This window comes from Lissotriton helveticus, chromosome 8 (genome assembly GCF_964261635.1).
Source record: "Lissotriton helveticus chromosome 8, aLisHel1.1, whole genome shotgun sequence".
Taxonomy (NCBI): domain Eukaryota; kingdom Metazoa; phylum Chordata; class Amphibia; order Caudata; family Salamandridae; genus Lissotriton; species Lissotriton helveticus.
In genome coordinates, this window is record NC_136069.1 from 159370799 (window position 1) to 159384555 (window position 13757).

Genomic DNA, 13757 nt, shown 5'->3' on the forward strand with positions numbered 1-13757 from the left:
CTTGATTCCGAGAAGTTGGAAGGAAGCAAAACTGCTCCCACTGTTAAAAAAGGCTGGTCTTGATCCAGCAATGCCATCGAGCTATCGGCCCTTCTCACTGCTGCCAGCTTTGGCAAAGGTGTGTGAGAAGGTGGCTTTTAAACAGCTGGATAGTTTCATTGAGTCCTCCCACGCTCTACATCCTGCTCAGTCAGGGTTCAGAGCGGCTTATAGTACCGAGACAGCTCTAGTCGAGGTTTCGGAGGCAGTTCGAGAGTGCCTGGACGGGGGCGGCAGAGCGGTCCTGATTTTACTGGACCTCTCTGCCGCCTTCGATACGGTGCCTCATGCCTTGCTTATTGCAAGATTGCGAGCCATCGGCATTTCAGGGTTGGCTCTCGACTGGCTGTCATCGTTTTTGAACGATAGAACTCAGCAGGTCTGGATGCCCCCTTACTCTTCGGCCCCGAAAAGACTGACAACTGGAGTTCCGCAGGGTTCTACGTTAAGCCCTTTATTGTTTAACGTTTATATGACCCCTTTACTATATCTGGCGGAACAGCTGGGAGCCAAGATAATGGCCTACGCAGATGACACACAGTTGTTATTCACCTGGCCTAAGGGTGTGTCTGATTCATCAGCAGTCCAGCATTGTTTGTCGGAAGTATTTTGGTGGCTTGCACAAGTCCAACTTAAGTGCAACGAAGATAAGTCCGAAGTTCTGTTCTTCGGCTCTTTTCCCGACAACTTCAAGGATCAGATTTGGCCTCCTGACCTGCCCTGCCCTAGTACGACTGGAGGCCCAGCTAAGAACTTGGGGGTCTGGTTCGGTCAGGATCTGAAGTTTTCGGACCATATAAAAAAACTGACCGGCATCTGTTTTGGTACCTTGCGATCCTTGAGAAGATTTTTCGCTCTTCTGCCCAGGGCAGCTAAGGAGACTGTTCTTCGAGCCCTGATTTTATCTCGGCTCGATTACGCTAATGCCTTATTTAGCGGCCTACCTGCGTACATGGTTCATCGCCTTCAGGTATTACAAAACGCGGCAGTACGTCTGCTTTTTTCTCTTCCCAGGAGGTCGAGCGTGCGGAGCCATCTACGAAGCTTGCATTGGCTTCCAGTACCACACCGAATCCTGTATAAAATTCTTGTGTTGGCATTTAGAGCTGCTCATGGTCTGGGACCGACGTATTTACAGAAACGGTTTTCCTTCTACACTCCTAACCGTGCTTTACGATCGGCCAGCCAATGCCTACTGGCCATTCCCAAATACAAATACGCACGTTTGGGCGGCCAATCAATCTCAGTTAAGGCAGCTTCTGCGTGGAATGCCCTCCCCTTGTTCCTTAGAGCCTCGCCGACCATCACTGTTTTTAAAAAGGAACTTAAGACTCATTTGTTTAATGCTCCACTCTAATAGTCCATTCTGGTGCTGATCCATCACTCCTGTTGTCAATTCACTCACCGCGCCAGGATACCCTGTGGTAATTGAGCGCGCTATAAAAGTTTTAATAAACATTAAACATTAAACATTAAACATTAATGCACATCTGGCTCCCGTATAGGGTAAACTTGACCCCGACTTGCCTTTTAGTTCACTAATACCATTGTCATCAGGTCGGGGGCAGGAATCTTTCTCAGTCCATGTTTTAAAACTTGCTTTTAGTAAATATATTGCTAAAGCATGATGTGGTAGTGCACGGTCATAAACAGACAGCATGTTTCCCATTGAAATGACCAAAAACCCTCCCACTAACATGCAGTTTTGCTGATCAATCTATATAGCGCATAAACAATGTTTGGAAATTGGGTTCCAGCAAAAATATTTATCATGTGCACATTACCAAGTAAAGTGTTCTGATTTGTTTTCATCCATCACATTTTTTTTTATCACACAGAATTACAGAAATGTGCTTTAATAACTGCTGGAATGTTCTGAAATGTTTGTGCAATTTGCTTTTTAACTATTTGAATGTGGTGTTAAAAAAGCCTTGCATCTTACAGCCTTTCATTTCACATGTTTTGCACAGCACGATTGTCACAGTTCACTTTACAAAATCCTTTAATTTTGCAGTCCGAGAAAGAAAAGTAAATGAAAGAAGACAAACTAACTTTTGACCTCTGTCTCTGAATGCGGAGCAAATGTAACAAGATGAAACAAGATTTAAAGGCATCGTTATTGCTCATTCACTTGTGGTTGAACAGAGCACCAGTTATTTGTCAGCTCTCCAGGATGGGCCAGTAGGCCCTAAAAATAGCTTGCCCTGAGGAAATCTGGCTCGCCATAGCGAGTGGGCGAATAGAATGCTTGTGGCCTTGTCTAGCCTCACCTACATCCTAGAGGGCCTATTCGAAAAGCCATGTCTTTAACTCCTTGTGGAATTGAAGAGCTTAGGAGGAGGCGCTTGTGTGTGGTGGCATGTTGTTACACGCTTTAGGAGTGATGGACCGCCAGGTCTAGTTTTCTGTATGTGTGGGATGTGTGCAAATAAGGAGTCCGAATGAGCACATATTTCTGGAAAGTTTGTTAAAGGAGATGCAATTGTTAAGGCATGCTGGCCCACTGTTGTGTAGGGCCTTGAAAGTGTGGGTGAGGAGTTTGAATTGTGCTAGTGACTGTGTATAGGGAGCCAGTGGAGCGTCTTCAGATGTGGTCTAAAGAGAGTCCAGCTTGGGAGGCTCAGAGTGATTCTGGCTGCCGAGTTGTGAATGGTCTTCAGCCTTCGGGTGAGTTTTTATGTAGATCTTGGCATAGAAGGTGTTCCTGTAGTCCAGCTTGCCTGTGAGGAGGGGATGCGTGATGGCTTTCCAGGTGCTGAACAGGAAACATTTTTAAATCCTCCTCAGCATCTTCAGGGTATGGAAGCATGAGGCAGTGACTGCGTTGTCTAGGGTTGTCCGGTCAAGCACTAGAGCCATTCCCCATGGCAAGTGAGAAGAAATTGGAATTTTTTTGGGCATCGTTTTGATATATGGGCTGGAAGAGAGAGGGCATAGGCTTGTGAATGCTGTCTGGTTCCCGGGCATGAGGCCCGATTCCAAAAAGATCCAGCACCCTACCCCATTACTTTCCTCATTTTGTTAATGATAGTCTGGCAGGCTTTAATCTCCAATGGGTAGGCAGATTGAGGTGTTTATCACCTATGTACCCATCCGAGGGTGGATAGGAGGGATAGCAGAAAGCATACCAAACCTTAGGGGAAAAAAAAAGAATTGAGTGCGGAGCTTGCAGACCTTGAAACTTGATTGTAGTCTCCATCCTAGGCACCAGATAGTCTTTCTGCCCACTTAGAGGGATGATAGTAAAGTTCACCTTCTATCATCCAGTCCCAAGGGTTGGTGTCCAAAAAAGGAATGGTATGGGGCGCCAGACCATCTTGGCATCAGATCCTTCTACTTGGCGCTAGATAGTTTATCTGCCATTCAAGGGAGGTTTGATGGGGGTAGTCATCCTGATCTCCTCGTCCTTATGTAAAAACTATGCCAAAAGGAATGCAAATTAGTTTGCATTCCTTGAGGGACTGGTACAGTATTCAGGCTCTAAACCTTGGGGGCAGGCCCAAGGTAGACTGTTTAGTCTGTAGGAGCGGAGAGAGTAACAGCCTGATGCTAAGACAGGCTGCACCACCCCGATCTTCTTTTTCTATAAATTAAATAAATGTGGTGGCTAGTGGGCTTTCTGTCTTCTGCTCTCCTACACACAGTCTTCTCCAGTTGGGTTTGGGGCAAAAAGACTGGCCTTCAGTTGTAGGGGTATGGCCAATGCAAGAATGTGACCGCCTCCATCGTAGACTTTTTTTTCTTTTTTAAATAATTAAATAACTCTTGGTTGTTTGTGGGCTGTCCAGATGTTCCCTCTCCCCGGGAGAAGACATTTGCAGGTCAGAAAGGCTGTTTGGTCTTTAGGGCTGGCTAATCCCTTTTGAAAATACATTGGTGATGTGGAAGCTCAATACAAGTCGGCATTAATTGATGCTCTATTTGTTACAGATTTTCATTTTAAACCTGGATTGCATCATCCTGTTAGTCCACAGAAATTAGTTTTGAGGTATATTTAGAAAGATGTCTGCCATAAAAGCCTCAGTTTGCATCTCCGGTGGATATAGAACAGACACTGCCAACCCCTTTTCATTTAAACTTGGATGAGAATGTTTGGGAAATTAAGTGATTCATCCAGTATTATGGCTGCCAGTAATGACCTCTGTTGGGTCTGCCTTTTCTCTCTTGTTCTTTGGACAGACTGGAGCAGATGCAATCTCCGCAACGCTAAGGAACCTTTTACAGAGTCTGCTGACTACAGTTCGTCCATCCGTGGTTTTAAGTACAAAGCCTACAGATGGAAGGGACTCCCAGGTGAGCCTTCATTTTTTTGTTGATATTGCATAGTAGTAATGGGCGTGATGTAGTCTTGCTCCCATGCTTTCCGTACATTTCTGACGTTCATAGAGTTCACAAAGAAATCCCAAAGTTCTGGGAATCTACAACTGTCGGAAATTCCCAGGAGTGCATCTAGTTGCACCTGTTTGTGCATGTGGAAATGTGGCGCTAAACTGCACTTGCTTGTGTAACTTTTAATGTTGTTTCTTATTGGAGGAAACCTTGTTTTTGAGGAGTAACTCCTGCCCTACCAATTTTGGACCTTGTAAACTCCACATTATCGCCCTCAAAACTGTTTTTGTTTTCCTTTTCCTGCTCTCGACAGGGATACATTTTGACTGAAAAGCGTCACCTTCCATTGTTCTGCAGGTCATGACGAGATCGCCTCATAAATGATGCGATTTGCTCACCTAAATAGTGCTCCGGTGTCAAAATAGCTTTGTGAAACGTGTCCATATGGCGCTGTTGGATTTTTTCAAGAGTTATTTATGGCTGGGGTACCCCAGACCTTCCCATTTCTATTTCTGCCCAAGGGCCCTTGTTTTTCACTTTGGCTGTGAAAAACTAATGTGACATATTGACCAACAAACCAAATAAGACCCATAAATTCGGTCTTTGTTCATAAAGCTTTGAAGGAAAGATTGTCCTTTGGGATCCCTCAATGAGATGCCTCATGTTTTTACATGAGCACTTTTTTCTTTCTTCTCTCTTACGTTGTACAAATGTAGTGCACAGCTTTTTAAAATCCTTTAAAATAAATAAAACTAGTATAAGGATGATTTATTTATAATCCCTGTTCTGTGCAATCATTGAAACATTTGAATCGAATGGAGCACATTTATCAAACAGCACAGTGTAGAGGGCACAATAAACTGTTTGTACATTTATAGAAGAAACCGGCCTATTTTAGGGGTGCAGGCCATACTGTGCAGCTGGATTGCCTTTACCCAACTCCCTGATTAAGGTACGTGTGCATGAGGCTGGTACCCAGTGTGTGCTTATGCCTGCTACTTGAGGTTGCCCTTTGAAGTCTGCACGTGACAGCAGGAACAGTTTTTACAGAAGGGTCACAGGATAACTGTAGGCATTTCTACCTGCTGTTTTCCAGAAGTAGCTGCAGAAGATTGCACAATCCGTTCGATAATTCCCAAGGTGTTGCGCATTTTAGAATGGCACATTGTGAAGTAGTCAATCCCTCATTCGAGAGTGTGCGTGCAAATCGCAATTGAGGGTATGCTGTTGTCTGCACCTGATCCATAGTGTATACACAGGCATGGCTGAGTGCCCCGTTCTGTAAAATGCCCACAGACCTCCTTACCTAATTTGGCTGTACATTGAAATATAAGGGAGCACTATAAACGTGCCATCTTAATAAGACCTTTATACTTTTTTTTAATAATTATTGAATAAATATCTGTAGTCTATCATGCGGTATTAGCTCTGCTGACCTACACCACAGTTTAAAAGATCTATGCATAAAAGCGTAGGGTGGGTGTTGGGGAGACAGACCCCTGTTTGCATGCCCTTCTACACATGTTCTTGCCCATTCCATGAGTTTTCAGAATAAACTGCAGCGCCCTTATTACGGCTGACCCTGCACAATGCACACCTCTGTCTTTTGGAGTTTCACTTGATTCATTTTTTTGGCCTGCATGATGAAAATGTGGACATTCTTGGTGATTTTGCAGACTTAAAAAGTACTGACCATTACTTTGTCCTGCAAGTATTTTTAGTGCAGCGATGGATTATGAAAGGCTGACTGATTCACACAACCAGTGGCTAATAGTGTTGTTTGTGTGTGAATACCTCATAATAGTGACGGTCTTAAACTAGGTCAGATCACCCCCTTGCTGAAAAAAAAATAGAAAAACAGGTGCAGACCAATATGACCCAAACAACTTCAGGCCCATCTCCAACCTTTCCATCTTGGCAAAAGTTCTTGAAAAATGCATTCTCTCCCAACTCGACCAACACATTGATTCCAACAATCTTCTTGAATCATTGCAATCAGATTTCAGGAAGGGATTGCAGCACAGAAACAGTTATACTGAATATAGCAGATGCCCTACTCAAATCACTGGATGCGGATAGATGCTGTCAACTCCTCCTAGACTTTCCAGCGACCTTTGACACATTCAACCACTAGCTGCTTCTAGAATGCCTCCATAAACAGTTTGGATCAGCTGGCTTGGTTTTGAAATGGTTCGCCTCATATCTACATAACTACTCCCAACGAAGAAAAATAGACAGCACAACCTTGGATACCTCCGCCATAACCAGGGGTGCCTCAAGGCTCAATGCTTTCACATACACGTTTCAATATTTACATGGAACCCCTCCGCACCATACTCATACAAGCAAACATCCCATACCACCTCTCTGCAGACAACACCAAGCTCTGCTTAAAAATAGCCTCTCTTGAGGACTTAAGACGGCTATAAACTACGCTCCTAAAAGTCCAAAGCTGGCTATCACACCACCACCTGAAACTCTACCAAGCCAAGACTGAAATCTTCCCCCTATCAAACATTGGACAGACCACCCAAATCCAAGAGTGGATCAACACCATTGACGCTTTTAATTGCAATTCGACTCTGGCTAATTCCATCAAATCCCTTGGGATCACCCTGGCCCCAAGTCTGAGCTTGAACCCACACACAAAGAAAACTGTGAAGAATACATTCTTCAACCATCATCTCCTCCATAAAATCAAGCCCTTCCTCCCACTGAATGATCTAATTACCGCCACACAAGCTATGTTTCTATCAAGACTGGACTACGGAAATGCCACCCTCACTGGCACCGCGAAATCTCACGTAGCCCCCTTAAAAGCCACACAAAATGCAGTAGCAAGGATAGTCACAGGAATCAAATATTACAATTAGGCCTTGGCGGTAAACTCCGTTCCGCTTGTGGAATTTGCGTAATTTCACGTTCTGCAGAGAACGCGAAATTGCCCAAATTTCTGCGTTCCACAGCTTCGCGTAATTTTTTGCTTGTTCACGTTCTCAAAATGTGTGTTCGCAGGATGTTTCTGCCCGAGCACGCAAACCGACATCGCGAACAGGAAAAAAGCATCGCGAACAAGCAATTCCGTGTGTTCGCGGAATTTCTGCGTGTTTGCGGAGATTTTTTACCGTTTCGCGGAGCTTTGCGTAGTGCGACTACGCAAATTCCGCCCACCCCTAATCACAATAACATCTCACCCTCCCTAAAAAAAAAAATCTAAGGTGGCTCCCAATTGAAGCGCGTTGCTTCTTCAAAATGGCATGTCTCACTCACAAAATCCTTCACACAGGAAAAGCCTACCTTATCTCCAAACTTACTAAGACAGGACAGACGTGAAATTTAAGGAGCTCCTACACGCTGCTTCTCATCCCCCTAAAAAGCCCTCGCTCTCTCCTTCTCAGGCAGTGCCCCCAAAATCCTTCCCAGTACATATCAGGACAAACCCCTCCTCCGCGAGCTTCAAAAGACAATTAAAAGATCTTCCCATCAGTCAACACCTCGGGTTCTAAAGCCTAGTATGCAACTTGAATTCCAACTGGAACCTCCTACGCGAACTGTATATTGTTTGTTCCTCCCCAGGAATTGCTTTGATTGGACTCCAACTAGACCTTATTGTGTAACTTGTATTAGCCAACTCTACCTTTGACAATGTTTGTAAAGCGCTCCGATACCCTCGGGTCTTGCCAGCACTATATACAACTCTTTTATTAAATAAAGCTACTGAAACTACATGCAGCAGCCAAGAGCAGGCCACAGACTACTGAGAGTTATAAGACATGCTGTCTTCTGATAAACCAAAAGGGTTTCCGGGTCTTTCATTCCTCTCCACTGCTGTGGACATTCTTGTTTGCAATTTAATACAAGTCTGCTTCCTATGATGGAGGAAATAAGGTACCAGACACCTCTTTATTTCTGCCACATTGCTGCTCCTCTAGACGTCTATGGAATCTTCAGCTTCGTAATGCCTTGCCGCTGTGTCACAGCTCAGGCCACTCCCTACTTTATCTTCACAAGCTACTCTGATCGTTTTTGGGCGACTATAGGCCTTTGCCAAGGCAGCCTGCATCATTCCTGATTTATAAACACCCTGTGAATGGCAGTGTTTCCTAGGCCCTCAGCCAAATGTCAACCGTTCTCCTCTCCAGTCTCTCTCTGTCTAGCAATGGAAGCCTTCTCTTGCTAACCAGCTCATAACAGCAACCAAAAGGATATCTATGCTATAGCAACGAGATCCCTTAGACTGTTGAGAAGAAAATGACTGGGTACTGTGCCTCCTTTCACTAGAAAGATTATCAAGTTTTCAAGTCTAAAGCGCCATGTTCCATAGTGTTGCAATTCGCTTATTCCCGTGTCGGTATTCCATCAGAGACCATAGTACATCGAGCAATCCACAGCACTAAACCACAGTTCAGCATAAACTGCACACTTACACCGAATAAGTACGCTGCTTTCTAACCTGACCCACTGTTGACCATCCCTCCCTTCAGGAAGTATTAAGATGGCGTGAGTTAATTCTCTCTTCATATAGCTATGGAGTGGAACATGATTTCTGCAAGAGTAAAAAGATCTGACAGTCGCTGAGCACCTAGCAGTTGACATCTACATATGTGCATGCTACACTCCATTCCAATTGAAAAACAAAATCATGGGTACACACATGCACTACAGCATCTATTCTCACACTATTCTGCAACATGTTTATGGACAGCTATCAGTTCACTGAAAAGTATGTGGAGCTGGTCTTTGAACCTCGCACATCTCAGCCAACTCCTACCATATAGGCTAACCTAGAGGCCGGGTCCTTCCAGCCAAACACCATGAAACTATTGTGAATTAAGTGCTTTTTGGCCTTATCATAAGATATGAAGTGTATGTGATACAATCCAATACCATCTACCAGCACACACCTCGGGTGCAAGGATATTGTACGCATCACCTCCAGGTGATGGTGATACATGCTTTTGTGTAATCTAGTCTCAATTTTTGTATCTGAGCCTTCTTGTGCTCTTTTGCTGAGCTTTTAACTTTATGATCTTATTTCTCTAGCAGTTCACCAGCAGCACTAGTTGCTAGTGGAACATGTCACGGTCATGTATGATCCGCAAAGCTGCTTGGAATAGAGATCCTGATTTCATACACGTCGAACTGAAATGTTAGATATGAAATTGTGCCCTTCATTCTGGGGATCTCGACTCTACGTGCAAAGAAAGACGTTGCTTCTCCCGCATGGCATAGAACTAATGGAACCTTCTCTCTCTGGCAATTCAATCTACCGAAGATCATTAATGGTTCAGGAATTTAATGAAAACTTGCCATTCCCCCCTCCTTATGTTGTCACCCAAGTTCACTGACATCTCCTGTAGTTTTAATGCCAATATGCCCTCATGAATGCATTTGTAGAAGAAAAATAACTCCGTACTCTACAATATACGTTGACCATAAATGTATGCATATATGTGTGATCTCAAAATGAGGAGCCCTACAGAAAGGGTCACCACTACCAGTTGCCATAAATTGGAGTTTTCAAAGTCCTATATGGTGGGCGCACCTACAAAAGAAAAGGTTTGTTAGAGAAATGCGTAGTGGAAACTACTGTTCTCACTGAAGCTATGCTGCGGTTAGTGGGGGTCTTCCTTCCATTGCTTTCTCTGAGCCTTCTGTTCACCAGCTCAGCACTTTTGTACCCGCTTTCCTTTTGTCAAATGCAGTCCTTTATCTTTTGCCCTCGCCTTTTGATGGTAGCCATGATGGGCCTAGTTGTTTTCTCTGTCATCATGCCAGGCCACTGAAATAGCATAGAACACAAAACAGTGGCCTTATTACAAATGGACATCAAATGTACCACCGAAGTTAAGATCTGTTAGTGGAGAATGAAGGTCGATTACTTAAAGAAATTCAGAATCGCAGGTCAGGATCTGCAGCAGACATTATATAGTTTCATGTGTGTGTTGAAATGTTATTGCATTATTTAATTGCAAGACCTAAGATCTGGAATATTTTACATATAAATGTACACTCTTATCTGGTTTGAGTAATAGGTTCTCGCACTTCACAGTTCATGATATTTCTGGATACAAGGGTGGAGAACGTGACTGTCGGCACAGTGTGTGCCTGTAACACTAAGCCTTTCTTACTAGTTCACAGCAGGCACCCTTTTTTGGCAGAATTTGCATGGGAGCCAAATGCTCGTCTATCTCAATCTTGGTTCAAAAACATTCAAGTGTAGTGGAGACGTTTGCATTTGCTCTGTCAGTGTGTGCATCCTTCCCTATAGCCACAGGAATTCAATTCCAGACTCTACAAACTCAGGATTTTACACAAACACTAGATATACAAATACCAAGATGGAAGATTAGGATCTCTTGCGATGTATGCCTGTGGCACAGAACCATTTATTTAAAAAGATAATTGTATTGTAAAAGATTATATTTTTCCTAGGGCGGTGATTTGTCTCAATGTCTTTTCCCCTATATTTCATTTCCAGAACATACAAAGCTTAGGAAACTCCTTTCTGACAGCGAGTCCGCCTAAACCTCCCAGAGCGCATGAACTAAAACTGCAAGTGAAAAGCATCAGAGCTACCCTGACTGGTCAGAATGCTGCAGGTAAGAAATTCCTCCGAACACTGAACAGAGACTTATATGGACTCACGCCTTCATATTAAAGTGTCATTGATTGAGAATATTAGGGAGTGTGCGTTCCATTTTGGCCATGTGTGACATAAATGGTGCATGAAAAAAAAATGCTATCTTGCTAAGGCTGATTAAAAAGTATATATTTGCAAATAGTTGCTTCTTTAAGCCCTTACAGGTGAAGTTCCACCGAACACGTTTTTTTGCATTTAACGAGGCTCACAATGCTAAAATCCCAGAATCCTTCTATCTTTTAAATAAAAAGTGAAGACTTTTAGCAGCTGCCATCTTTCTCATTCCTTGCCACTCTCCAGCACATTTGAAAGGGATGAGAGGCTCATGTTACTTTTTTTTTATTTTATATGGACTGCTCGTGCAATCCATATCGAGCAACAAATTAACCTGGTTTCAATAGTTGTCACTTTCAGCTGGGAACGTGAGAAACAAGTGATAGACGTTACTTCAAAAAACAAAAAAAATAACTGGATGGCTCTGGATTGTGAATTGTGGCCCATTCGGTGCCCAGAAATGTGTTGGATGTAACCCCCACCCCCTTTAAGGAAGCGGCTGAAATGTTCGCACTGTAGACCTCGGAATGTCTGTTGCCGGTGGTTGGTAGAGGAAAGATTCTGTTACTAAGCCAAGCAAAGCCTTACCGCCGCACCCCCAAGACACTGAAGTATTGGGCCTGTCCGGGCAGGACGTAAGCATCTCAGGAAGTCCTAGGGTATGCGGTGACTGCACCTGTGTTTTGTACGGCCTCATTTGGGGGATTGTTTGGCACTTCCAGGTCACACAGGGCACTTCCAGGTCACACAGGTGGAGTTCTCTGTGTGAAGCGGATGGAGGTGAAGAGTTATTTTTTGTTTGCATACGGTTGTCAACATCCTGTTGGTTGGGCGTGTGCTAAGGTGTCAAGACTCGTGTCACAAATTTGCGTGCATTTAGTTTTATGTTCAGGGACAGCTTGCAATCCTGACTCTCTAATCAGCCTCCTTTCTCCAGTGTTCTTCCTCATTCCTTGCTATGGCTGTTCTACTTCGTGTTTTCTTTCTTAGCCTTCCTATTTCTACTTCCTCCTCTTTCTTAAACTTTTTTTCCCCGTACATCCTTCTTCCTCTTCCCCATTTTCTCTCCTTACACTTCTTTCATCCTAGCAATTGATGAAAGATAGTGCGATAGTGCTGCAGTTTTACAAGTTTCTTAAGAATAACATGAGTTTGTGTAAAAAAATAAATAAAATAAAAAGATTCTCAATGGTCCTGCATTGGTAAGGCAACAATGTTAAAACAACAAAAACCGCTCAGTTGTTTTACAGTGATTAGGCAACCATGGTAAACCAACCAATCACACAGAGGCAACATTTGCATCTGATAGAAGAATACTATGCGTACACTGATGTGCACAGGCATTATTTCCTCTTTGAGGGCAGGCAAAATACAAAGTGTATGGCATGACCAGGGCACGCAAACGTGGTTATGCAGTATAGTGTTTTTTAGGTTCAAATATAGGCTTTATGCTGCTAACTCAAGCATCTGATTTAATAATTTTCATTTTATAAAAAAATCTATTTTCATCTGGAACGGACGAAAAGTTATTAAAACTTGCTGCATGCCTGACACCCTGCAGAAGTTAACTGGCCGCCTTTTATCTGTATATCTGTAACTGTATTTATGCATTTTATGTGGTGTCTCCGATCAGACAACAAGTGGCAAGGGTTGTTGTCTCCTGCAGGCACCAATGAGAAAAACGTAATTCAAACGGGGTGGAAAAATTAACCTTCTTTTTCATGACAAGATTTTTATGTCGCTTTTCACTGAAATTCACATTTAAATCATACGCTGTTTCCAGAGCAGCAATTCTTTCAAAGGAACACTTGGATGGTCTAAGAATTTCAAACAAGCTTCATCACGTTTCTTGTCAACATGCCTCCAAGAGAAAAAACACCATCTATAATTAATATGGAAAGTACTAGATTGGTCCTCAGAACTTTAATAATAAGAGGGGAGTCAAGGCTCTTAAGTGCGAGCCCAAAAATTAACCTGAAGCTGCAGAAAGGTTTTTAAACATAACCTGCGGCACCTTTTATTACAAGGTGTGTGTACTGAACATTTCTTTCCTCTGCTTTTTTACTAGGTTAAATCATTACTTATTGGTGTAGGACATTTGAATAGTAAAATCTGAATTTGTATTGTGTTCTTTCTTTAGACCTCTGTGTACTTTTGTGCATTTGGATCTCTTTTACATCAATGCATGTTAAATGTCAGAATAACTGGATGATAATGCCACTGGGTGTGCTGAATAACTTGATTGTGTGCAGAATATAGAGCATAATTTCCCCATTATTGCCGATTAAATAAGTCAACCCGTCTGCCTAATTAAGTTCTCCATTGAAGCATGTTTCCAATAGGTCTTCCTATAGCTCACGAGTAAATACCAGTGTTATTGATTGCCATATCCTAAAACTACACATGGGATGTTGGAGTAGGTGAGGTTGCAGGGGATCTTAATCTTTATCTAAGGTTTGTGTAACAGCTGTTAAGAGCACATTAGCCAAAAGGTTCACAAGGAAATACTTCTAATGTGTAAGGAAACGCCACCATACTCCTGTGGTCAGTCGATCTCTCTCCCTGCTGAATCACTGTATAGTCTATCTTCACTCTTTACCGCAAGCTTTGTATTTACGTTTCTCTTTATTTTACAGTAGTGCCTCATAAAACGTCGTACTGAGCTGCGGTTAGATCTTTGCAGTTTCTCTGC

General features: G+C 43.1%; 1 protein-coding gene across 1 annotated transcript in view; it reads left to right on the forward strand.

Moving 5' to 3' along the window:
- Window positions 1-13757, forward strand: part of C2CD2 (C2 calcium dependent domain containing 2) — a 434056-nt gene that overhangs the window by 232531 nt on the left and 187768 nt on the right. Inside the window, exons 5-6 of the mRNA XM_078656804.1 lie at window positions 4219-4332; window positions 10850-10970. Coding sequence (XP_078512930.1) covers window positions 4219-4332; window positions 10850-10970 — 235 coding nt within the window. The remainder of the gene's footprint in view (window positions 1-4218; window positions 4333-10849; window positions 10971-13757) is intronic.